The 25,688-nt window shown below is 37.7% G+C and overlaps 3 protein-coding genes across 3 annotated transcripts; 1 reads left to right on the top strand and 2 right to left on the bottom strand.

The window, feature by feature from the left end:
- Positions 1 to 57: 57 nt before the first annotated feature.
- LOC112191682 (ribonucleases P/MRP protein subunit POP1) lies at positions 58 to 5,579 on the bottom strand. Its single transcript, XM_024331074.2, has 11 exons — positions 5,430 to 5,579; positions 4,420 to 4,946; positions 4,217 to 4,313; positions 3,967 to 4,074; positions 3,657 to 3,890; positions 3,093 to 3,211; positions 2,494 to 3,015; positions 1,935 to 2,043; positions 1,274 to 1,854; positions 695 to 862; positions 58 to 566 (listed from the first exon to the last, which is right to left on the bottom strand). The coding sequence occupies exons 2-11, from the start codon at positions 4,860 to 4,862 to the stop codon at positions 368 to 370; spliced, it is 2,580 nt and encodes an 859-aa protein (XP_024186842.1). The 5' UTR covers positions 4,863 to 4,946; positions 5,430 to 5,579; the 3' UTR covers positions 58 to 367.
- Positions 5,580 to 5,643: 64 nt separating this feature from the next.
- On the top strand, positions 5,644 to 16,914 carry LOC112191681 (nodal modulator 1). Its single transcript, XM_024331073.2, has 27 exons — positions 5,644 to 5,858; positions 5,948 to 6,013; positions 6,106 to 6,192; positions 6,478 to 6,534; positions 6,670 to 6,734; positions 6,858 to 7,027; positions 7,232 to 7,293; positions 7,486 to 7,569; positions 7,804 to 7,963; positions 8,599 to 8,714; positions 9,037 to 9,165; positions 9,838 to 9,909; positions 10,095 to 10,190; positions 10,266 to 10,343; positions 10,489 to 10,617; positions 10,940 to 11,116; positions 11,227 to 11,430; positions 11,531 to 11,644; positions 11,737 to 11,987; positions 12,194 to 12,239; positions 12,317 to 12,565; positions 13,235 to 13,465; positions 14,675 to 14,766; positions 15,126 to 15,354; positions 15,486 to 15,842; positions 16,122 to 16,195; positions 16,311 to 16,914. The coding sequence occupies exons 1-27, from the start codon at positions 5,760 to 5,762 to the stop codon at positions 16,414 to 16,416; spliced, it is 3,600 nt and encodes a 1,199-aa protein (XP_024186841.1). The 5' UTR covers positions 5,644 to 5,759; the 3' UTR covers positions 16,417 to 16,914.
- Positions 16,915 to 20,622: 3,708 nt separating this feature from the next.
- LOC112192265 (pentatricopeptide repeat-containing protein At2g31400, chloroplastic) lies at positions 20,623 to 24,660 on the bottom strand. The gene is made up of 4 exons (XM_024331918.2): positions 22,488 to 24,660; positions 21,487 to 21,703; positions 21,131 to 21,315; positions 20,623 to 21,039 (listed from the first exon to the last, which is right to left on the bottom strand). Exons 1-4 carry the CDS (start codon positions 24,440 to 24,442, stop codon positions 20,775 to 20,777), a joined length of 2,622 nt encoding a protein of 873 aa, XP_024187686.1. The 5' UTR covers positions 24,443 to 24,660; the 3' UTR covers positions 20,623 to 20,774.
- Between the last annotated feature and the right edge of the window lie 1,028 nt (positions 24,661 to 25,688).

Genomic DNA, 25,688 nt, shown 5'->3' with positions numbered 1-25,688 from the left:
CTCACTTGTACTGAAATTTATTTGGTTATGTGCCTTCAGATATCATACACATATCATCAGTAAAAGGATATTCAATAAGAATTAAAAATAAAAGATTCTGCTCTAAGTGGTTGCGAATTGTGATTATATGATACATATTTACATATACAGAATCAAAAACAAAATTTTCTATAAGATACACTCTGCATGGAGGAAAGGGTTAGGCGGAGAGAAGGAAGAGCAAAAGCATTTATAAAGAAATTTTTGAACCACTCTGTTTCCTTCTGCTTTACTATCCTTCCGCATCAAAACTTGATCTACGAATGTTCATGTTAGAAGACCCATAGCATGTTGTCCGTTAAATGTACCACAGCCAGCAAGTCGCACTTCACAGAAATTCAACATCTTCTTCCTGATCTTCCAGGACGATAGTGGCAAGAGCTAGTCTATATGCTGAGGATCTCAAATTCCTCACAAGGACATATATTTCCTTCCGTCTCCGTTTAACTGGCATCATATCCCATTGTTCCCCTCTAATATGAGCAAGTAGTACTGCCTCACAAAAAGCTTGTGCCACTGTCTTCTTGCTGTAAAAATAATAATAATTACAATAATCATATTTGCATGCAACATAGCATAAGGCAAATAATGAACATACAGTAAAATGGAATCAAAAGATTGTAGTTGTGATGCAGCAAGAGGCCTATAGACTAACCTCCCTCGAACAAAACCAGTGGTCACAAAGCCTATAGGCCAACGATGAGATTCTCTACTGACAGTGTCCTCTGGTAATTGGAGTTCCCACTTACCAGAAGATTGCTCTTTGAAATACGATGTCACAGCAGATTGAGGAACCTGAAGTACTGCATCAAAACTCTCTGATCTGCAAGACATGCACCAACATGATTATTACTACGAAAGACATGTCTTTCAATAATAGCAATGATATTTACAGTTCATCCCCTATTGTCACTAATGACATTAAATTTCACTAAACATCAAGGAAAAGTTATAAAGGTAATTAAGCATAGCCAAGTTTATATATTGCCCTTGAACTATACGACCTTTATCATTGTCCATGCACATGAGAGCACAGACATACAATCAACTTTATTACAACCAGAAAATGAAGACACCTATGTTAGGAAGGAAAAGACTAGAACAGAGTACCAAGTACCACCAAGTAAGAATACAAAGATTAGAAGCTTACTAATAAAATATCAATTACGGCAACAAAGCATAATTCGATATTCAAAATGGGGAAAAAAGAAGAAGAAGAAGAATAAGTTACCACCTTGTCCAGAGTGAGATGTCAGTCACTTGAGGTGCACAAACAACTGCTCCCTCTTCAAAAAACCCTTCTTTGTAAGCATGGAGAAATACCCTTACAAAGCATAACTTGTGCTTGTAACTAAATTTGGTAATCCCATTTTGGCCCTGCCCAAGCTTGCTTTCATCCCTCATAAACCTAGTAAAGCTAGTCGTCTTATCGGTCACATGAGGACATAGGCGTAAATTACAGCCTTGGAATTCATTCAAGAAATTTGTCAGTGAAAAAGATGTCCGTGCTACAAAACCATCAAACAAATTACCAGGACAGAATGTAACATCATAATTGTCACACTCCGAGTTAGATGATGAATTGCTTCTGACCCCGTTTTCCAGTCTAAAAGTTTCGGCATTTCGCATTTTGGTGGGTCCTTCCCTTAAAGAAACTTGGATACTATTCCATGGGGGTAAAATGGGAACCCTCAAAGGTCTTTGTGCTGGAGGACGAAGTTCCTCTTTAACATTGGAGGCGGTACTTTCAGTTTCCTTAAGGCATAAATATGCACTGCAATCAGGGAAATCCAAAGGAAAACATGGCAATCCTACCTGCGAAAGAAGAAAGATTTACTTGCAACATTCTAGAAGCCTGATATTAAAGATTATAGATTTGAAGTGCAAATGCTTACGTCACATGAAATCCAGTGCCTCTCTCTCAAACCTATCACATGAGCCCCCTTGGAGACGAGAGGAATCCAAAATGCCCTGACCCAGCTCAAGGGTAGAATTACAGACCAACTGTAAGGAAATAAGAGATTTAATGGTACATATAAATAAATAACTCTGGAAGTTTGAAACACATATATGTTCTATATAAGTATGTTAGAGGGAGTAGTGAACATTGATGCGATTATTGCAAAAACTTAGAAAATACAGTTACCAATTAGTGCACAAAGAGCGATTAGTAAACATCGAAGTGATGAATTTCATGTTTCAGAGAAGAAATATAGAGCTAGTTTGTATAATCAAATTACAAGCAAAACAATGAGGTCCTAGAGAAATTGAATTAATAGAAATATTAAACTCATCATAATTGAAATCATAAGCATGAAACTCAGAAGATATAGTGACCATTATAGGCCATACTTAAGATCGAACCATAAATATAAGGATTCAGTGTGATGCATGGATTATTAAAACCAAGTAATGCTACAACAGAAGCATAAACAAGGGAAAAGAGAGGTTTACCCAATATGCAAGCCCCTTCCGTTGTCATTTTTCAAAAGCAGAACAGGACAAGAACTGCACTGCAAATTGGTTGAAGTATGTAGTACCCTTGAACTTGATTCATCAAGGCAGAAGAATTTTTTATTCTGGTCATATCTTTCCTGGCAAAGAACCATCTCTTCCACTGGAGGACTTATACCACTGTTAACATCCCACAAATTCTTTTCTGCGAGCATGCTAGTACCTTCAAGTTCTGACCCCATCAAGGAAAGTAACTCTTTCTTCTTGTCTGAAATAATTCCACTGACAGCATGCTCTTTGTCTTCAGTTCCTTGTTCATCAGCTAGTATACTAGCAGAACCTGAGTCTGAAGCACATGCAGTCTTTCGTTTCTCTATGAACATGCGAGGATCCTTGACTCTAAGAGACAACACTGCATGAGAAGGAATGTCTTCCTCATTTTCAAGTATAGTCTTAGATTGGGAATCATCTGGAGCTTCAGCAGCTGAATGTCTCTTCAATGCCTGAGTATGATCCTTTCTTCTGTGTAGCCAGACAATATAATAAGCGATCTTCAACTTCATGCATGATTAAAAGAATCATACCTATCTGTAGCTCACCTTGTAACAGGGCACAATGTCCTTTGGAGGAGTTGAAATGCTTTTGATCCCATAACTTCTAATTTCGCGAGTTGGCCCTCAAGTGAGAAAAAATTAATCATGCTGCCACTCTCTTCCATCTGAGATAACATATGAAGATGTAATCTAAGCATCCAACAATTTGAGTTTGGTCTTCTAACATCTAAAACTCTTAACTAGAGAAATATCTATTGCCAACCAGCACATAACAAAAACAACCAAGGTCGCATTTAAAATGTCCGTCACCTCTAATGACTATGAGTAACATATACACAAAATTATTGACGCGTACGATCTTTCCTTGAATCATCATAGAAGCAGAACTTGAGGGTATCACTAACGCAATACTCAAAATAAAATTCCTGACAAGTACTACTGCATTATTTCACCGTAACAGTTATAAATGTTAAAAGTAAGAGAACAAAAATATGTAACAAAAAAAATGGTAGAATTCAGATGGCTTCCCAAGCTCCAATTACTAATCTCGTCCACCATAGGACCTTACTGTATAAAGCTCAAATGTGAGCAAAGAGAAAGCACGCTTACCTCTTTTTGGCAAGCTAATTTGAGAGTATCATACCCTGCAGTGAAAGCAGAAGCATGTATCCACACCCAAAGCTGGCGAAAGGTAGACGAGCGTTCTTTAACCTCTAGACCATTACATGCACCACCATCATAGACAGCAGAAGCATCATTATCTCTATCCTGTTGGCAAGAGGGTCGCCACATATAGGTTGCAGGTGCAATTGGGGTTGAACATGGGGCTCCCAACTGATGAAGCTGCCAAAATGTATAAAAAAATTAATATCTTAAGTCACTGATGCCACACAAATAAAAGTGCAATAAGACAAATTACCATAGCAGTGTCATATATGGCCCCTGAAATAATGGAACGGGAAATATCTTCGGAACGAGCTGATGGAGAAGGCACCAATACCATTCTTAACACTGATAGTAATGATTCCTGGAACCATATGAAATAAGTTTAAACCATCAATTTAGTAACGGAAGACAACTATTTTTGCTGCATCATTTCATTATTGAGTGTAAAACAAAAAAAAAAGATAATATGAAGATATTGATAAGATACAAAGTAAATGCCTTGCCTCTGTACCCTCCAATTGCATAGCTACATGATAGCTTGCATCATGGGCAAACACTCCATCTTTGAACCATTTCAGGACAGCTCTGGAACCCCTTCCCCTAAATAAAAAAGGAAATAAGGAAAATGAAAAAATAAGTCGTGTTATGAACAAAAAAGAGAGTAATCAACAAGAGAAAATGAAAAATACAAATAATGATGCATTACCTGCCCTGCAATCCTAGGGGAAGATAATAACCCCAGAGCTTTGTCATCGTGAACCGCTTCGCATGCCAAACATGTGTTCTAAGCCTCTTTGTCCCATCCCCTGAGGTACAAAAACCCGTATGAAGGTTCTTTTTAAGCTCAGCTCTCCGACGAATGCGACGAGGAACATTCTTGTCATCTTTCTCTGCAGGCAAAGCATTGCATTGATCACCTACTCCGTGCTTTCGCTTTTTTCGACATCTCCTTTTTGCGGCTTGATTGTCATAAGCAGTGGTCCTTCTTCTCTTGCTTCTTTGAGACCGGAAATCATTGTTCAGTCGGTCCGACACAACTGTGTGGAGCGTCTCAAGTTCTGAAGCTCGCGCTTCCGCAAACTTTTGGACACTTAATTTTCGAGGCGGAGCTGATGAAACTTGTGAACGTTTGTATCCATCGGTAGCCATTAATCCGGTTGGGATGAAGAACACAATATTATAATAAAATTAAAGTAGCTTCTCTGTCTTGACTCCTTGTACTACTCCATTACTCTGAAATGTTCAAAGAACAAAAAAAAAAAAAAATCAAGTAAGCTAGATAGCTTAGAACTTGATGTTTGCAGAACAGCATTACGGCATTAAACGAAAACACACCATTGCCTTAATTGAGTACAAAAATCAGTTTTGTAAGTTTAGAAGTTACTAATATATCAATATGGGGATGATTCCTTATTACGAATTGAGATTCAAACAATAATAATAATAATAATAATAATGGGAGGCAGTGTATAGTTGCTTTCTGTTTGCGAAACTTTGCCCAGATAGAACAACTCTGATAATGCAAATAGAACAATTATGTATAGATATAATTTATGGGTCTTTAATGTCAGACCAATTCTTATGGAGAAGCCAATCCACCATTACCAACAATACACTAGCCGAGAGAGAGAGAGAGAGAGAGAGAGAGAGAGAGGAAAAACAGCAAAAACCGAAACCCAGAAGCTAAATTTCTCGTTAAACAAACACCAAACTCACCTGAATTGCTGAATTAGCATCTCGGTTGCCTCAATTTCTTGGCTTTTGGATGCTGGATTAGGGTTCAGGGTTTTAGAGGGAGATTTTGGGTTATGTTCCTGTAATCCGGGTCGGGTTAACCCGACTTCTGTTTTCCGGGTCGGGTCATTTATTTATTTATTTTTATTTATTTTTTTTTCCGTAGGACTAGTCTGCTCTCTCTCTCTCTCTCTCTCTCTCTCTCTCTCTATTTTGTTTTGAAGGAGACGCTGAGAGTGTTGTTAATAAAAGAAGCAGAAGCAGAAGCAGAGAGAGATCTGTTTTTCACTCTGGATTCTTCGCCGGCCAAAAATGGGCCTCAAACTCTTGCTCTTCGTCTTCGCCGTAACCTCACTGATCTCCACCGCCGCCTTCGCCGATTCAATCCACGGTTGCGGTGGCTTCGTCGAGGTAAATCACTCTGTTTCCCTTCATTTCCTGATTTATAGTTGGACTTAGGGTTCTACTCTTGAAACTGATTCGGTTACTCTAATTTGCAGGCGAGCTCTTCTTTGATCAAGGCCAGGAAGCCCTCCGATGCTAAATTCGACTATTCTCACATCACGGTATAACTAGTTTTCCATTTCTTCCATTCAATTCAATCTGTTAGGTGATCTATATTGGCAGCAGCATTTGACTCGGTGGTTGTGATTTTTAGGTTGAGCTTCGCACAGTTGACGGTTTGTTGAAGGAGAGTACTCAGTGCTCTCCCAATGGCTACTACTTCATCCCCGTCTATGACAAGGTTTTGCTTCATTCTCTTCATACTAACTAAACTATTTCTGGCTTTGCTCTGTAAATATTATCTTGCTCTGTGTGCCTTTGCTATCTGTGCAAATCTATTACTAGCATTGCCGAGGATACCGTCCTCCTTATTTTAATCTTGATATTCCATGCTCGCGGTTTGTTAGATATATGAGTGGATGTTGTTTATAAAAGGTTGCAGGCTTTATATGACTTGCTTACTTACATGCTTAAACTGTTTCCGTTTTATCTTTAGTGCTTCTCATTACCATTATTTCCGATGCAGGGTTCTTTTGTGATTAAAATCAACGGACCAGATGGATGGTCATTGGACCCTGATAAGGTTTGTTGGTTCTTTTGTTACTTAGGCAGTCTTCCTCATTTTCCACAATTTCAGTCTCTATATTCTCAATATATTGCCGCTGGTAGACTCCCATTGTGATTTAGCATGCAATCTGATAGCTCTAGTGTCCTGCAGGTTCCTGTTGTTGTTGATCACACTGGCTGCAATGGCAGTGAGGATATTAATTTTCGGTTTACTGGGTGAGTTTAATAGATTTTTTTTTTTCTTTCTGTTTCTGTTATTTACTGTCACCATGTATAGTAGGCCCTTGTGAGCACTTTGGATTTTCAGTACAAGTTACCTTGTTTGTTTATGTGTGGCAGGTTCTCCGTGTCTGGTAGAGTTCTGGGAGCTGTTGGTGGAGAGAGCTGTGCCCTTCAAAATGGAGGTCCCTCAGACATCAAAGTTGAACTTTTGTCAGACAGTGGTGATGTTGTTTCTTCTGTTTCAACATCGTCAGGGGGAAGTTACTTATTCAAGAATATTATTCCAGGTTATACACATCATTACCAACTTTTTTTTATATGTCAAACTTCACCGTATGTTGTGATTTTAATTTCCCTGTGAAAATTCATTTTAAATATGCATTCTCTATGATCTGGTTTATTCAGATTTCCTTGTAACCATCTGTCTTTAGTTTATCTAGTTTTTACAGCAGTTGAATATCTTTCTTACCAACATCCTTCAATGGGTGCAGGAAAATATGAAATACGTGCTTCACATCCGGACTTGAAAGTTGAAATAAGAGGTTCAACAGAGGTTCATTGTTCTTCTTTCTTCCCCCACATTGAGTTACTTTTATGTTTTGCAATTCTGTTGTGTTTTCTTCCCTTGCATTTCATGCAACAATTTTTTTTTAATTTCATTTTATTGTTTATAAGGTAGAGGTTTGTTAGTAGTGATGAGCCTTCACAAGTTTAAATAATGCTCGTGTGTAAATGATTCTTGCAGGTGAATGTGGGATTTGGAAACAGCGTGGTTGACGACATTTTCTTTGTTCCTGGCTATGACATAAGTGGATTTGTTGTTTCTCAGGTAAAGTTTTTACTTTAGAGATGACAGTTGTGCAAGGAATTTGCTTTGTAAATTGTTAAATCTGGTGTAATAATAGATTGAGGAAAATCCATCCATTGGCAAGAGATCTTTCTTTATTATTTATTACTATTTTGTCATAATTGATGTTAGCTCTACAATAACATGATGATCAGGTGAAACTGGACTTTAGCTCACTTAGTTTTCCCAATATAATTTTTTTTTTTGTTTACTTAGGGGAATCCGATATTGGGAGTTCATGTTTATTTACACTCAGATGATGTCTTAGAGGTAGATTGTCCCCAAGGTTCTGGTACAGGCTCTGAAATGAAGAAGGCTCTTTGCCACGCCGTATCTGATGCACAAGGAAAATTCATGTTCAAGTCGCTACCTTGTGGTAAGTATATGTATTTTCTGCTTCTTTGTTCTGTTTTCTCAGTAATCTTCTTTCCCCTATTTTCTTTCTCTTTGGTTGTTACTCATTTTCTTGTTTAGAACTTGCATGGATATAATATATTTGGTTGGTTACTAGTTGTAGATGTTGCAGTGCTAGCTGATTGCTTGTTGTTTAGACTGTTTATGATTGTTCCTTTTTTATTTTTTATTTATTTTTATTTTTTATCAACAAACCATAGAGAAACTGCATCTAGCATTTCATTTTTATAACTAGGTGGATTGTATTCTCTATAAGCTGTTAAATGAAATAGTATGTCAGCTGTTTAGGTGCCTGCGGCCTTTGTGACAACCATGATTTAGTTTTGCCTTGGCCCATGGGTATATCGAAGTCTGGTCTTTGGGCAAAACATACCTGTTACTCTTTTGGGGAGGGGTAGTTGGGTTGATCCATGAGTTCAATCTTGTTTTTGTGCATGCGTCATCTTTGCTTAGCCACCTTATATGTTGGTCAAGCTTTAAGTTTCATCTTGTTTTAAGCCGTCTAAGTTGCATGGAACATGGTCATCGTATGCAGCTCAGCAGTTTTAATGTTTTTCAAATTGAATATGTTGCTCAGTTTCTTTGAATCACTGGCAGGAACTTATGAGCTCATACCTTACTACAAGGGGGAAAACACAGTCTTTGATGTTTCACCTCCTGTCATGTCAGTAACTGTTGAGCATCAACATGTGACAGTTCTGCAAAAGTTCCAGGTAAGGTGCATAGTGGCCTACAAGATCAGAACTCAAATGACTAGGTGACGTAGTGATATTTTTTTTCACCATTTAACTTTGCCAGATATTTTTGTACAATTGTGAAAGTAAATGAAACTGAAATGTCTAGCTTGAATTCATTTAGATCAAATCTATTGGTTGCCCGTCCATTAATGAGAAACCATCATATTTTGAAGTCTATATTGTAGGAGACTATATCTGGATTAAACACTTGTGAGCCCATCCATCCATTTGAAACTGTTGTCTTGTTTATATGTATTGATTTTAGGTATACTCAACTGCATTATACTCTGTTGTGCAGGTCACTGGATTCTCTGTTGGAGGGCGTGTGGTTGACGGAAACGACATGGGGGTTGAAGGTGTTAAAATTATAGTTGATGGTCATGAAAGGTCTGTCACTGACAAACAAGGTTATTACAAGCTTGACCAGGTATAATAATGCATGATCCCAATTACTAAGTTTTTGATAATAAGTGATATTGGGGGAGGGATTTCAATTAGGGACCTAGAATGTAGGTGTAAATGCTATTAACCACTAGAGCTTGAACCTTGATGAACACCAAGACAAGTATTAGCATTCACTATTACTCAACTGTAGTTGGGTAATAAAGCAACAAATGGTCTGCACTTTTAGCCTCAGCAGTTACCGTTACACATGTTACACCATTAAGAAGAAAGGAAAAGAGTAGGTTTTCTCCTCTGAACCATATAAAAAGTGATGGTGCTACCATGAGTTATCCAAGCTAGAAAATATACCTTGGGTGGTACTTAAATAAAAGGAGCAGCATGAAAATAAGAAATGTGTTTCCAAACAAACCTCTCGCAAAAGATGTTGAAACACCCCTGATGATTCCAAATTCCAAACCTATCCAAAGTAGGGCCTTGGTGCTACCATGAGTTATCCAAGCTAGAAAATATACCTTGGGTGGTACTTAAATAAAAGGAGCAGCATGAAAATAAGAAATGTGTTTCCAAACAAACCTCTTGCAAAAGATGTTGAAACACCCCTGATGATTCCAAATTCCAAACCTATCCAAAGTAGGGCCTTCTATTTTTATTGTCCTTGCTTTTGCCATTAGCTTGCTGATGTTGAATGTTTCAGGTTACTTCCAATCGCTATACAATAGAAGCCACAAAGGAGCATTACAAGTTCAGTAAACTAACCGATTATTTGGTAAGAGCCTTTATTAAAAATTCCTTTCTGTACTTTTATATTGATTCACGAGGTTGCCGTCTTCCATGGTTATTAGATATTGCACTGTTCAAGTTTTTGCAACTAGGTGAATTATATATGTTTTCTATGTTACATTGAATGATGCTTTAATCTGTTTTGTTTTCTCACTTTGCTTGGTAATCTAGGTATTACCAAACATGGCGTCTATAGTGGCTATTAAAGCAGTTTCCTATGATGTCTGCGGTGCAGTGCAGATGGTTAGTGCTGGTTACAAGGCAAAGGTAAAATCAGAATTCCTGTTTTTTACATTCTTTTTTTGTTATATGCAGGCTTTATATGTCTCATTTGAATTCTAGGTAGCTTTGACTCATGGACCTGAAAATGTCAAACCGCAAGTGAAACAGACCAATGGAAACGGAAATTTCTGCTTCGAGGTATGTTAGCTTAATCTGCAATATAGAAGTATTTTCCAAATGAGAAGTAATCTAGGATTCAATATGTTAAATTGTTCTGCTGTATTTCGTTTTTGTTTCTTTTTTCTGATGCTTTTCCCATCTTCTTTTTCTCTTATGTTGCCAGGTTCCAACTGGTGAATATCGTTTATCTGCTTTAGCAGCTTCACCTGAGAGTGCATCTGGTCTACTGTTTTTGCCATCTCATATCGATGTTGTTGTCAACAGTCCGTTATTGAACGTCAAATTTTCTCAGGTAAACCAATATATGGACATGGTCTTTTCATCAAATATAATAGTCTATTTTGGATCTTCAAACACTTCCTCATATAATTTGTATTCAAAGCTCTTGTAGGAAGAACACTATTTTTGCATCAAACTCGGCTTGATTTGGCTGGTCTAGTTATTTTAATTTGCCAATAATTTATTAGCCAGATAATTTGAATATCAAAACTGCTTGTTGATCAATATAGAAGTTCTGAAGCATTTTTACATCTATGTTTTCTACGAAAGATTTTGAAGCATTTTATGATAAATACTTCTTCCTGATTTGTCTTCTCTTTTTTCCTCTCAATAAGGCACTAGTTACAGTGCGTGGTACTGTAGCCTGCAAGGAGAAGTGTGGCACATCTGTTTCTGTTACCCTTAACAGTATAGGTGGTAAGCGTAATGAGGAGAGGAAAACAGTTAGTTTGACTGATGAGAGTAGTGAATTTGTCTTTCATAACGTCATCCCTGGAAAATACAGAGTTGAGGTAGAGTTCTTGTTTAAATTCTGGACACTTATCAGAGTTAACAATGGTTTTATATAAATATTTGATGGTGGTTTGTTCACTTGTATGCGTTTACTTTGGTATTATTTTAGGTTAAACGCAATTCCCAAGAATCCGTTAGTGGAGAAGATAATTGGTGCTGGGAAAAAAGCTTGATTGATGTGGATGTTGGTGTTGACGACGTAGAAGGAATTGAATTTGTCCAGAAAGGTTATTGGGTCCATGTCATTTCCACCCATGATGTAGATGCTTCTATGGTTCATCCAGATGGTTCATCCATGAAATTAAAAATTAAGGTTTGCCCCATTGTCTCTTTATAAGGTTAGATGAATTAAATAAAGATACAGGCACCATCACGTGATATTCATCTTTCTTTCTTCTCTTTGTGGTCTGCAGAAAGGTTCCCAGAATATATGTGTAGAACATCCTGGAGTACATCAGCTTCACTTTGTCAACTCTTGTATTTTCTTTGGGAGCTCAGCAATTCAGATTGATACATCAAACCCATCGGTATAGTGCTTAAGTTGATTCTTTTTTATTTTTTTGGTGACCTTCCTCAAGTACAATCTCCTTCTCTCTGTTAACTTTTTTTTTTTTGGCAGCCTATTCATCTAAAAGGAGAAAAGTACCTTCTTAAAGGACAAATCAATGTTGCATCAAGCTCATTTGATGGTGGGAACAAGTTATCTGAGAATTTCATTGTGGACATTCTGAATACTGGGGGAAGTATTATAGATAGTACAACAGCTGGACTTACTTCCACTGGGAATGAGCAAGCAAGTTATTCTGTGTATGAATTCTCTGTATGGGCCAATCTTGGAGAGAAACTTACCTTTGTTCCTCGGGATCCAAGGTGCATTTTTAAATCTTTTTTCATTCAATATCTTTATTCTTTCATTAGCTACTGCACTGAGTTGGTACACCTTTTACTCATCGCTTTCAAAGTTCTACTTCCTCATCATGCACAACAGACTTGGTTTTAACATAGGTGGATAAGTGTTTTTGATTTGGTTTTACATTATTACTTTTGCTTATGACTTGAGCTATTGATGTTTGCAGAAATAATGAGATGGGGAAGATATTGTTTTATCCCAGACAACATCATGTATGGATAAGTATCTCTATGTGTTGATTTATTGATTTAACTATTAGTGTCTCTTTATTGAAACTTTGCTTTGTCAGGTCTTGGTTAAAAATGATGGTTGTCAAGCTATGATCCCTGCATTTAATGGTCGATTGGGTTTATATATTAAAGGATCAGTGTCTCCCCCTCTTTCTGATGTTCATATTAAGATTATTGCTGCTGGGAAAAGCCACATTGCGCAACTTAAGGAAGGGGAATTAGTTATTGAAACTACCACAGCTATGGATGGCTCGTTTGTTGGGGGGCCTTTATATGATGATATAACATACAATGTTGAGGCTTCAAAGGTTCGGAACATCAGTTGGCACTATTTATGCAATAACTTTTGCAACTATGTTCTGCTTATCGTTTTGGTGTGCCATTTGTGATGTGGACTAGGACATATAATTTATACTAGAGTATGTTTTTTATTAAGAAAAATGTTGTAGGGAATTCCAGCAAAGAAAGTATAAAAGCAACTTAAAAAGACATACAATTAAAACTAATTAAAAATATGCAGTTCTCTGCTGATATTATATCAAAATATAACTTTTTCATGAATAAGTTTGCAAGAGATTTAGTAAGTATCTTTATTTATGTGCTCATCTATACACAGTAACTTTTTCACTAGTTAAACCGGCACAAGCCAGCCACCTAATATCATTTTGATTTCTGTGTTTATATTACATTTTTTTTTCCATCATACGGATAAATTGAATCATGAACAATGCACTGGTTGATATATCTTTCCCCTTATTCCCATGTTAAGATACTCTTTTTGGCTTAGTACAATCAAATTGCTAATACCTTTTGATGGTCAAACTAGGTATAATTTTAATAAATACTTGGCTATATATTTGATGTTTGTGGCTTTTAATCAAAGAGTTGAATGGCTAGTATTATCTGCACTTTTGAAATTAATGGGGACATAAGACTGCAATTATTGATGCCACCATATAATGTTGGATTTTGTGCAGCCTGGCTACCATTTAAAACAAGTTGGGCCCCATTCCTTTTCTTGTCAGAAGCTTGGCCAAATTTCTGTAGAAATATATTCTAAAGATGACGCCAAAGAGCCCATTCCTTCCGTGTTGTTATCTTTGAGTGGCGACGATGGCTACAGAAACAACTCAATATCTGGAGCTGGTGGAGCATTCCTCTTTAATAACTTATTTCCTGGAACTTTCTATTTGCGTCCTCTGCTAAAGGTACAGTTCTATTATGTAAATTCTAATTAAAAGCAATCATTTAAATTGTATTCTTTTTATTTATTTTTTATTTAAAAAAGATAGAGTCAACTCTGAGAAAATTTTCATTATAAAGTAAAATGACATTAGTCAGATCCTTTGACAAGTTGACATGGGCTAATCAGTTATACGTGTATATCGAAATACACACTTTCATATGCATTTCATGTCCATTAATTGTTTGTTTGATATAGTTTTTATTGGTCCAAAGTTCCAGGATCCAAGTCCAATAGGTAAGTCACAGTCCATCACTCCATCATCTTTCCTTACATAGGTGTCTTACTTTGGTTCCTAGCTGACAGCTGACAGAACATTGTACATGTCTATCTTATGTATCTGATATTTGAGTTTTGAGTTCGTTTCAAATGAAATCCAAGACAACGGTCTGTCCCAAAATAAAAGCTTGTATTTTTCAAATTAAATTAGAAAATAAAAGTGTTGGTAATACATTGAATATGTTTTGTGAACCTATTTGTTTTATAAACTGATTTTGGGCCTTAGTGGAATTTTTGATTGACGGTGGATAGGATTAGTTATTCAGGTTGAAAAGGTCAACTTGGATTTGGATTGAAACTGTACAACTTATAGGGAAAAGGAATGTTTAAGCTTTTTCTTTTTCATAAAGTCTGTACTAACAAAAACTTTCTTGTAGGTTTCTGGTAAACTGGCCTTTTTGGTGAAGCCTTTTTTTTTTTTTTTTTTTTTTTTAACGCATAGTCATACTAACACTTGAGTTCTCCGAAATATATGTCCGTTAGTAAGACGAAACACGAAGACACAAAAGTCTATGCGACTTGACCATGTCTTTAATAGTTTTCACTTCGTCTCTTTGGTTTGATTTCGTTCAACTTCTCATCACCCAAAGAGTTGTCATATAGGGATCCTAGTTCCTTGCATTTGAAACTCCCATTACTCCAAAGAAGGAAATCACTTGGCAGCTTGTTTTCTTAGCATCTCTTTTCTAATTTTATAGTTCTATTGCAACAGCAGTTGATTAAATCTGTCTCTGTATTTTGTAATTTCTTGTATATTACAGTATAATCTCATCCTAGGTCTGCCACTATATGAGAATGGTTGTAACTGATAAATAGCTAGTGACCTGCACAGGTTAAGGTTTTAATTAACCACTCCACCAAATAATTGACTTTTCTTGTTCTTGGCATCCTGTAGGAGTTTGCCTTCTCGCCTCCAGCACAGGCTATTGATCTTGGCTCCGGGGAGTCTAAAGCAGCTATTTTCCAGGCCACTCGCGTTGCTTACAGGTTTTTCATCTGACTTCTCTTATATTTGGTCTGTAATAAAGCCTTATGTTTACAGTGTGATCATACGTAAGTTCATTTGACTGCCCGCAAACGTATAAACATTGACTAGCCATTCTCTTGTACAGAGTTCATTACTATTTTTAGAACTAAGAAAATTGTCAGAAATTTTGGCAGGATCTGTGCATTAAATGATTAAAATGTTCCTTACGCACCCAATTGTAGCAGGGGCTTTGCCCTTTGTCAAGAATGAGCAAACACTAAATAGACCCCCTTAACTTCATGTAATTTGTATGCAATATATTTTTGCTATAAATTTATGCTTCTTTCTAAGACACTAAATTGATCTATTTTCTTTCTAGCGCCATGGGCATGGTCGCTTTGTTGTCCGGCCAACCAATAGAAGGTGTCTTGATCGAGGCCAGATCAGAATCAAAAGGCTTCTACGAGGAAACAGTGACTGACTCATCTGGAAGTTATCGTTTGAGAGGACTTCTTCCTGACACAACCTATGTAATCAAAGTAGTAAAAAGGGATGGTTTGGGTAGCAGTAAAATTGAGAGGGCATCACCAGATTCGGTTCCAGTTAAGGTTAGTTTGTTGCATATTTTCAAATTACTCCAGATAAATATTAAAACATAATAAAAATAGAAATAAAAAAGAAGAGGAAGAAGCCAGTTTTACAATATGTGAACCTTGAATTAACTTTGGTAATTTTGTAGGTTGGGTATGAAGATATCAAAGGATTAGACTTTCTGGTGTTTGAACAGCCAGACACAACTATTTTAAGTTGCCATGTCGAAGGAATGAAGAATGAGGAACTCCACTCGCATCTACTGGTGGAAATCAAATCATCTAGTGACAATTCTAGGATCGAGTCTGTCTTCCCTCTTCCACTTTCGAACTTTTTCCAGGTGAAGGACTTACCCAAGGGTAAGCATCTTCTGCAACTCCGGTCTAGTCTTCCATCTAGCAGCCACAAATTTGAATCCGAGATTATTGAGGTCGATTTAGACAAGAATGCTCATATACATGTTGGCCCACTCAAATACGTTTATGAAGAGGATCACCAGAAGCAGGTTTGTTCCACCTTACTCTTTAGTTTCTTTTTTTTTTTAAACAAAATTGTAAATACACAACTGGTTTAACTGAAGTTATACAGTACCTATTCTTGTTATAAAAAGTCATACATTGACTAAATGCTGCTCATTTCATGGCACCTGCTGAAATGACATGTCTCCAATGATGGTGCTTACTGTTGTATAGAAGGATTTCATCTCTGCATTTGACACTATGGAGTAGATTAAGCAAATAAAAAATCTAACTAAGGATATCTTTCCTTCTTCCATGGCTTGCAGGATTTGACTCCGGCACCGGTTTTTCCTCTTATCGTAGGAGTCTCGGTGATTGTTCTATTTCTTACTATCCCAAGGTATAATACCTTATTTTCCTTTCCATAATACCGTCTTTTATTGGTTGTGGACCCTTTGGTGTTCTTGAACATGCTCTCATAAATATCTGTCGTTCTTTTTTGCCTCTTTTTGAAGGTTGAACGATTTGTATCAGTCCATGATTGGAACACCAACACCTGGATTCACTACAACTGCAAAGAAGGAAGTGAGGAAGCCCATGCTGAGAAAAAAGACGTACTGAATATCTGTTTGTGCCTGATAGAAATGCCTGGAGTAACTTCAACTGTCGGTCTGATTTGCCGTTGCTACTTCAAGGTTATAGAAAGAGCTCTAGGAAATGGAAACTGGTCAGGCTATTTTGTCCCTCCTGATGCAGTAGACTCGCACGGTTTTGCAATCAAAATTTTGGCTCGTTTTTATAGCAGAAACTTACACCATGGTTGAGGTCCTCTGTAATATAAAGAATGCTCTTCTTTTCTTAGGAAAAGCTCGCACCAGTTGAGGCTCTTCATGCCCTAATTCTTTTGGCTCCATGACGTGCCCCATGATGACCTAATTCTTGGCCTCCTTATCCTGTGCTATTGTTAATGAATACAAGATAAGAAGGCTGAGTTAGGAGAATGTAATGTCGTGTATTTCGTACATTTTTACAACAAAAAGTTGTACGACTGGAACAAGATGTAATGTTGACATGTTTGAAGCAACTATTGCCAACTAATTGATGCAGCGGGTTTGATTTTGGAATCCTACTTTTACAGGATAACTGTTGCATTTTCTCAGTTGTAATCCTAACTCAGCTTCCCATCTGTCCTCGTAACTGAGCTCAATATTTGCTAGAAACTCCCATAACAAAGGAAAAGAAAACAACGAGCAATTCATGCCTCTTCCTAAATCGATCTTCCGTGATTGCATGATTAGCTAATAATTGGTCTCTGTCTCATCATTTGAAGACGGAAAATTACTTTGAAATATGTGTTTTCCCGAATAAAATTCCACCGGTTCAAGAAGCAGCGGTCGAGTCTTTCTCCCTTAAATGGAGTTCTAAACCTAATTTAGAAAGAAAAAAGAAAAGAAAAAAAAAACAACAAAATGTCCATATCCTATAAGGACAATTACATGGTTCATACAATACCTACGTTTGATGGAGTCTTTATGGGATATGGATTCAGTTCCATGAAGGATTGAAACAGAAGGCAATCTCGATAATATGGACTTGTTCAGAAGGATTACTATATATATAGGAATAAGACAGGGTTGTACGTAGAGGTTGTTTTCTTTTTAGATTCCGTGATGCGTTCACTATCATATTATTGCCCCAAATGTTTGCCTTACACGGTAATCGTCGTCGGTGCGCTAATCGTCGGGTCCTGGCTTCTGGGAGGCTTGTTCTTGATGATTGACTGCCCCATCGAGGATCACATATTCAAACCACCACCACCAGAGTTCCAAGTCCGCTCAGCTGCCGTATCCTTACTCAACATCACTAGTCGCCCTGAGTTAACACCCTTAGAGTGGCACGTCAATCTACTCGCCCTAAACCCTAACACAAAGCATGTCAGAATCTTCTGTAGCACCCTCCGGGCCTCGCTTCTCTTCAACGGTGACCGAGAAATTGCATTCACGTGGTTGCAGGATATCTCTTTTAACCCCGGGAACACAACTCTCAGCTTCAATTTTACAACGCTGCTGCAGCGTGATGACGCCCTAGTGAAGCAAATCTCGCAAGGAAACAGCTCGTTATTTGGGGTTCGAGTGTCTCTCTATTACTGGTACTTGGCTGACGTCTGGGTTTGGTGCCTCAATTATGACCGTCGGAAGGAGATCTTGTTGAAAGATGTCCCATTTCTGGTTTCTTCAGAATAATCCAATATGATGGAGGAGCTTATATTGAGACATTATTTTTTGCATTAATTAGTTAGGTTTTTATTAATAATATATTAACTTCCTGGCCTATGTAATAGTATTTTACATCACATTCCAAAAAGGACGTGTGTAGTACGCGAACATAGATTACAGCCATAGTGACAATCTATTATAAATATACAATTTTAGAGATTTTATATTATAAATAGGTTTATTATAAGTTGGTTTAGTCTATGTAAAAGTTTCGTTCAAAAATATCATTTTATAAATGCAATTAATGTGATTTCTTTATTTTTAACCAAATTTTTTTTAAATTTGAAGTACTGAAATCGAAGTTAATTTTCGATTGTGTAGCTAAAGCCGCATTGAAGTTAATTTTCGCTTCTTTTTTGAGGCAATTGACGTCAGATTGGCTCAATCCAACCATTGAGACTGAGACGTTCTTGAGTTATCAAATGGAGTGTGATACTCTTCCCAATGCTAGTCTATTGTTTGGATTTAATGAGGTCACTATTTACTCCTTGATTCTAAGTTTGTCAACTTATAAAAATATCTTTTAAAAAAAATCAGATAATAATAACGATTCAACCGTGTCGCATTAAACTCAAAAACTACAAAGGGAAAATTCTATGGACAGGGAAGAGTCGTAGTGTAATTTCAAATAATAATACAGATGGTACACTTTATACTTATGGTGAATGGCTCTATTTGATGATTGGAAGAGAAGAGTTCATGATGCATGTGCCTTTATTGTTGTGTTTTTCACATTGTTTTGTAGACTTGTGATTGCTATGACTACTGGTAATGATACATTGGAAGAGAAGACATCATGATGCATGTGCCTTTCTTGTAGTATTTTTCACATTCTTCTTTGGACTTGTGATTGCTAGGACTACTGGCAATGATACATTGGAAGAGAAGAATTCAGGCTGCATGCGCATTTCTTGTAGTGTTTTTCACATTTGTTTTTGGACTTGTGATTGCTAGGACTACTTGCAATGATACACTGGAAGAGAAGACTTCAGGGTGAATGCGCGTTTCTTATAGTGTACTGAAGGATACGGAGACATATCCCTCATCCGTGTGATTCATGGGTATCTCTTGTCTAGAGCTGTCAGAACTTGGTCACGGCGGGTCTTCTGCCATGTCATTAGCACGGAATCATAGTCCCTCATCCTCAGGATAATACTAATCCTAAGGCGTCAGGTGTTCTACCAATTTCTCAGCATGGAGTCAGATTTCCTTCTCTTGAGATGCTAGGTTTGCAGCAGGGAGTCCCACTTCTTCCTTTCCTTTCCTTTCATTTTTCTTCATCTCTTGTTTCACTTGGTGAAGATGCTTAGAGGCCATAGTCTTTTATGGCTATACTTGTTAGATCAATGAGGAGTTTTACAAGCACATGAATGAGTTCTTAATTCAAGATGCTTTAAGATGGTGGGATGCATGTTATACTATAACATGACCAAGCTATTTTGGAAAGGCGCACATAATTGTTGTGTAATAATGAACACCTTCTTTATATCTTACCCAACAAAACATGTGTCAACTATTCTCCTAAAATAATCATTTTACTTTAAGTTGTTATATAGAACCATTGTTTCATTCTTCTGCTAGTTTTTATGTAGCAAATCTAGTTAGTAGGCGTTTTCTTTTGTCCTACTAACTAGTGTTGCCCTAAAGTAGGCACCCCAAGTACAAGATTGTCCATCCACTCATCTGTTATTAGCAAATAGCAGTATAAGTTAAGAACTAGATACACAGATGTTAGTTCTTGCGACTTAATAAAAGTCTAACATAACCTGTTTTCTTGAACGCATTGAAAAGAACTAGAATTCTTTAGGAGAGGAAAGCCCCAGAACCACAATTACTAGAATCATATGACGAGTTATTATTGAAATATTGAATTAAGGTCACTCTAATATCTAATTCATGAATTGTTACTACTAAATAAACATCAAAAACAACAACTTAGTCTATACGAAATGAACGGCAGGAACGACTAATAAATTTGTTGTTGAAGGATTTAAGTTTCACTGAGTTTTTCAAAATATATGTTTATATTCAGGAATTTGAAGCGGTAATTGAAATGAAACAAGAGATATTGAGTAAAATAACAAAAGATTATGAGTTTCAGTAATGTATCTCCAAAAACGTGTTGTTTAAGATTTGTATATTAGGTGCGTGTCTTAGTTAACGTTTTTTTCCTTCTTCTTTTTTTGAATAAACATGAATTTCTTATATACGCATGCTAAAATAGTCATTACATAGCTTGCTAGTTATTTTTAGGTTTGTCATTGACAATATGCCCCTAATTGACAATATGCCCCTAAAGTTTTAACAAGACAACCCATTGTGTGGCTAAAACCGCATTGAACTTATCTCTCACTTTTTTTGTTAACAATTGAAGTCAAACTAGCTCAAGCCAACCATTAGTAGTGAGAGACGTTCTTGAGTTTATCAAATGGAGTGTAGTACTCTTTTCAATGCTAGTCTATTGCTTGGATTTAATGAGATCACTATATACTTCTTGATTGTTAATTTGTCAACTTATGAATGAAATATCTGATTAAAAAAAACCATCACATAATAATAATGGTTCAACCTTGTTGCATTAAACTCAAAAACTATAAAGGGGAGTTCCGTGGACAGGGAGGAATCATAGTGTAAGTTCAAATAATAATACATATGGTACACTTTATGAACATGTTAAGATACAACTCATACAAGATACAAAGGCTACAAAGCGAGCGCTCGTAAATTGGATATTTGGCCAAAATTTGCACTATTTGGATCGGCCCTATCATCATGAAGCTTGAGCACCTCCAGTGTGCCAGATTCTTTTAACCATGCAGCAGCCACAGATCCCGTCGAAATAAACCTACCTTTGTTAGGCTTGGCAACCTGAAAGGGTGCACCCATGCCGGTAAGAAGTGCCTCGATTGCTCGTCTTAAGGCACTTTCGCCTACTACTTTGCTGTGCTTGCCCCATCCTGTCAAAATGCTGTACAGAAAGAGCGTATAACTCCACTTTCTTATCAAAACGATGATTTTAGAAATAAAAAGAGTTACTGGTAGGATGTAGAAAGGCAAACCTTAATAGGTTTGGCAATTGTTGGCCCTTATACACTATAGAGTGTATATTGAGCAACCATGCATGAACCATTGCTCGGGCAGCCCCAGAAGACATCAAATGCAAATCTAACTGTGAATTCTCCCATGCATTCTCCCATACATTTCGACGCTTCCCTTCAAGCACAACCAGTTGCGCCCCTTGTTTCTATATGTAAAATAAAAATAACATCATTAACCTATTAATTTAAACAGGAAAAAATAAATAAAAAAGAAAACAAAAAAAAACCTCACAGAACACTTTGAAATTAAATTGTATGGGCAAAAGCAAAGAACACGTACACTGAAGAAGAAAAAGGGTACAAGTGCTAAAACTTACCTGTCCAAAGTGCCATAGCATGTCGGTAAGAGCATTGTAGAATGCAGATGCAGTTGAACAGTCCATCTGCTTAACTTCATCAAACAGGGACTGAGCTTTAACCCATACACTACCCCTGTAGCCCATAAGAAGTCCATGGGCAACACCATAAACCTGGTTATCAAACAACCGCAATTCCTCCAATAACATGGAAGCATCTTCAAATGAATTACAGCGGCTGCATTCAAAGGCCATTGAAACAGAGATTAGCATAACATTCTGAGGCTATTACATATGTATTATAAAGAAAAACAAAAGATTATAGGAAGGCAGCAGAGATAAAGATTCTGACTGTACTCAACATTATATTTTGAAACCAACCAACTAATCATAGGCATTGAAAAGAAAGCCACAATGACATTCCACAGAGCAATAGTCATTTTTCACCTTCACAGCTTAACCTACTGGAGGTGATGTTAAGCAGGTAGAGTATCATAGTTGCTTTTTTTTCCACAACTACACACAAGTAAACAGCCACATAAAATCCATTATATTCAATAAATTCATGTCTGCCTATTCTACTGCACCTACGCCTTGAAAACTTCCTAGACCCAGGATCCTGTGCTCATCTGTTACTCAGTCTTCCACTGCATGTGATCTTTGGTAATACAACAATCAAAAGCCCTACTAAATCTCGAGTCACCTTCTGATATCAAAATTATGTCAAAGCAGAAATTGAAAAAAATTACTGAAAGTAAGAAGCATTCATACATAGCTCAACTTCTCCATAGAGCCATATCCAAACTTTTAAGATGCATGCCATGTTTGTCAGAGGCACTTGAAAGCCTTACACATGACACGGCATGCAAGTCATACAACCGAACTGAGTAAAACTGACACACTTATGTGCGAGGCCACAAATGAATCTAAATTACTAGCAATGCAAAGTACTAAACAAATCTTCAAGAAAAACAAACTTTAGTACAGTAAAGCTTAAAAGATTGAGATAAGGGATTGATTACCTGCAAGCATTTAGAATGGCTGAAAATGTGACGACATTCGGTTTGATGTCTAGCTCATGCATCTTCTGAACGACACCCAAAATGCACAAGATTTCTTGTCTAACCTTCCTATCTTTCTCTGCATAACCAGCTTTATCAGCTGCAAGCTGCCCAAACATCTTTATAATTCTGGTATCCTCCATATCTCTCACCTGAATTTGAACATTCTCTTCAGAAATGTCAACATCCCTTTCAGAAATTGAAGATGAAGATTCATTGTGTAGCACAATGCCTCCAGCACCAACTGCACACTCTGTTGTCGCTGGCCTACCAAAGGCATCAATTATAGAATTATAAGTGACAACATTAGGTCGGATGCCTTCCTTGGTCATCTCATCAAGCAATGAAACAGCAGATTCCACCAGCCCACTTTTGCACAAAGCATTAATAAGTTCACTATAGAGAACAACATCAGCCTTCAGCCCTGCCTGCTTAAACTCTCTGAAAACTTTCATTGCCTCCACATACAAACCACCTTTTGAATACACATCGATCAATGTTGAATAAGTTAATAAATTTGGTGATACACGTTCTTCTTTCATTTCATTGTACAGTGCTTTAACTTGATCATACTTGCCTTGCTTCCCATACCCACCAAGAAGCGCATTATAAGATACAACGTCCTTCACAATCCCAACACTCTCCATCTCCTTGCAAACATTCAAAGCCTCTGCAAACCTGCCAAGCTTCCCGTAAAGTGACAGCAATGTATTATACAGAACTCTATCCAGACCAACGGCCAAAAACTTCATTTCATGAAATAAACTTAGTGCATCTTCTAATCTACCAGCCTTAGCATAACCATCGATCATAGTACTATAAGTCACCACATTAGGCAAAATATTCTTTGAAGGCATCTCCGACATAATCTGATATGCCAAATCCATCTGCCCACCTTTAGAAATTGCATCCAAAAGTGTATTATAGGTATAAATATCCTGATCAATCCCTCTATCCACCATCTCACTGAACAAGTTTCTAGCCGCCTCCCACAGTCCCCCTCGACTACAAACCGCAAGGAGAGAATTATAAGTAATTCGATCAGGCTGCACCCCAATTTTAAGCATCTCATTGAAAATCTCCACTACCTTCTTAAACTCCACTCCCCCTTTTCCACATGCATCAATCACCGCATTGTAAGTAACCAAATTCGGCTTCAAGCCCGAATCTTTCATGGACTCGAGCACTCGAATAGCCTCATCGCAATACCCGCTGCGCCCATAAGCACTAATCAAAGCCGAATAGGTATAAACAGTCTTGCCATAGCCCTCATTGACAGCAGTCTGAAACACATTCTTGGCAAGCTCAACCTTTCCCAACCTACCAAGAGTACTAATCATAGAGCTAGCTAATTTCCCCTGCTCAGTTCTCCTTCTCTCCCTCCTCACCGCAAACTCGAAACACCTTATAGCCTTCCAACACTCACCTCTATTCCCAAGCTCTCTAAGCAAAAAAGTGTAATCATCCGACCCACAAAGCTTAGACTCGAAACTAAGCAAAACATCATCAAGGGCCAAATCGTCCTTACCGAACCGGATTGCGCTCTGCAGGGCCTCCTCCGCCAGCGAGGAGTGGCGGGACCCCACCGTGGTTTTGGGCCGGCCGAAGTGCATTTTGGACACGAACCGGGTCGAGCGGCGGCCCGAGAAGGCGGCGACGAGGTCGGACTTGGACGGAGGGCAGAGAGAGGAAAAGGAGGTCGGACCGGGAGCGGCGGCGGCGGCGGCGGGTTTCGCCGCCGTGCGCGGCGGTTGCGGGGGTAAAGGTAGAGGCTTTGAGAGAGAGACGTGGCGGGTGGTCCATTGGTTGCTCTGACGGGTCTGCCGCTGAGATTTGAGGCGCTGGTTTTGTGGGTATTGGTGGGTTTGGTACGGCTTGGTCGCTGTGATTGAACAGTGCGGCGGCGTTGACGCCATTTTGAATTTACAGAGAGAAAGAGAGAGAAACTTGATGATGGGTCAATAATTAAGAGAGGTTTTGGTAGGGTTTGGTGGAAGAAGAAGAAGAAGAAGAAGAAGAAGGTGGTGATGATGAGGAAGCCATTGGATATGGCGGAGATTACAGAGAGAGAAAAAAGTGTAAAAAGATCGAGTCTTTAGAGAGAGAGACAGGAGGAGTCTACTAGTGTACTCCAGCTGACTAACAAAGATTTTTACCATTTTTATTTTCATTTTCTTTTAAAGGAAAAAAAAAGAAGGTGTTTTTGTTTTTTTATTGTTCCTCCTGGTGAATAGGTCACAGGTTTTATGATCTGGTTCTTCCAGAGAACAGGTCTTTTGAAACATTTGGGAATCTCTGACGATAGAGACAAAAGTTCGGTCAAACATTTTCATTTCTGTTTTTGCTACCAACAGAATTTTATGCTAGTTTGCGCCCAAATGGATAATGTTTTATTTTTTTCTTATTCGAGTAAATTACCGTAAGTACCAAATATGATTCCATGTTTTTGGTTTGTTGGTTCCTTTTCTTTCAACTTTTGTTTACGTTTTTTTTTTTTTTTTTTAAATGAAAATACATGAAGCATCTCATTTTGGATATGAAAATTAAAAGTTACGATTAAAGCTATCAAGTTTAATACAATCTGATAACATGATTTGAAATCTTCACAAAAATCAATGAGTTAAATGTGCTACAGGGGCGGTCAATTATTCTAGACCCACAATTAGGACAAATAATTCGGTCATTAATACAACAGTAAATATCGGCTATGAAAGTGACGATGATTACGGTCGTAAGTACGGTAATAGCTGTGCGTAATGATTGCAATTACAAGTGTGCAATGATTAACCCTTATAATTGCTCAGTGATTAACCGTTATAAGTGCAGTAATGATTATCATCATAAGTGCATGAGTAAATACAGCCATAAAAACAGTGGTAATGACAACTTTTCGCCCAAGTATGTCATCCCCTATATAAAGGAGGCTCGACATCCAGATAATACATCTCATTCCGACTAATTTGACTTGACTTAACTAAGAAAGCTGCCGACTTAGACATCGGAGGGATTTTTGCAAGTATTCCCCCCCCCCCTTCTGGGAGCCGACAGTCAAACTTCAAGTCAACGCTCAAGGGAAGCTCCTCGATCGTTCCTGGTCAGGTCTTGCTCCAGTCCGTATTCATTGGTGAGTCAAAATCCTCTTCGAAATTTTTCGTCACCAAC

This window comes from Rosa chinensis, chromosome 3, assembly GCF_002994745.2.
Source record: "Rosa chinensis cultivar Old Blush chromosome 3, RchiOBHm-V2, whole genome shotgun sequence".
Lineage (NCBI taxonomy): Eukaryota > Viridiplantae > Streptophyta > Magnoliopsida > Rosales > Rosaceae > Rosa > Rosa chinensis.
The sequence above is the reverse complement of the archived record's forward strand: the minus strand, read 5'-3'. Positions and strand labels throughout refer to the sequence as shown.

Bases quoted from the DNA above. Each gene is read 5' to 3' on its own strand.
- LOC112191681 (XM_024331073.2), top strand. From the start codon at position 5,760: ATGGGCCTCAAACTCTTGCTCTTCGTCTTCGCCGTAACCTCACTGATC. The intron at 7,294-7,485 runs GTTCATTGTTCT...TGATTCTTGCAG, and splicing joins AAATAAGAGGTTCAACAGAG to GTGAATGTGGGATTTGGAAA. The intron at 11,431-11,530 runs GTTTGCCCCATT...TGTGGTCTGCAG, and splicing joins CCATGAAATTAAAAATTAAG to AAAGGTTCCCAGAATATATG.
- LOC112192265 (XM_024331918.2), bottom strand. From the start codon at position 24,442: ATGGCGTCAACGCCGCCGCACTGTTCAATCACAGCGACCAAGCCGTAC. The intron at 21,704-22,487 runs GTAATCAATCCC...CTTTGAATGCAG, and splicing joins GCCATTCTAAATGCTTGCAG to CCGCTGTAATTCATTTGAAG. The intron at 21,040-21,130 runs GTTTGCCTTTCT...CTTTCTGTACAG, and splicing joins CAATTGCCAAACCTATTAAG to CATTTTGACAGGATGGGGCA.
- LOC112191682 (XM_024331074.2), bottom strand. From the start codon at position 4,862: ATGGCTACCGATGGATACAAACGTTCACAAGTTTCATCAGCTCCGCCT. The intron at 3,016-3,092 runs GTGAGCTACAGA...CTGGCTACACAG, and splicing joins ACATTGTGCCCTGTTACAAG to AAGAAAGGATCATACTCAGG. The intron at 1,855-1,934 runs GTAAGCATTTGC...CTTCTTTCGCAG, and splicing joins GGCACTGGATTTCATGTGAC to GTAGGATTGCCATGTTTTCC.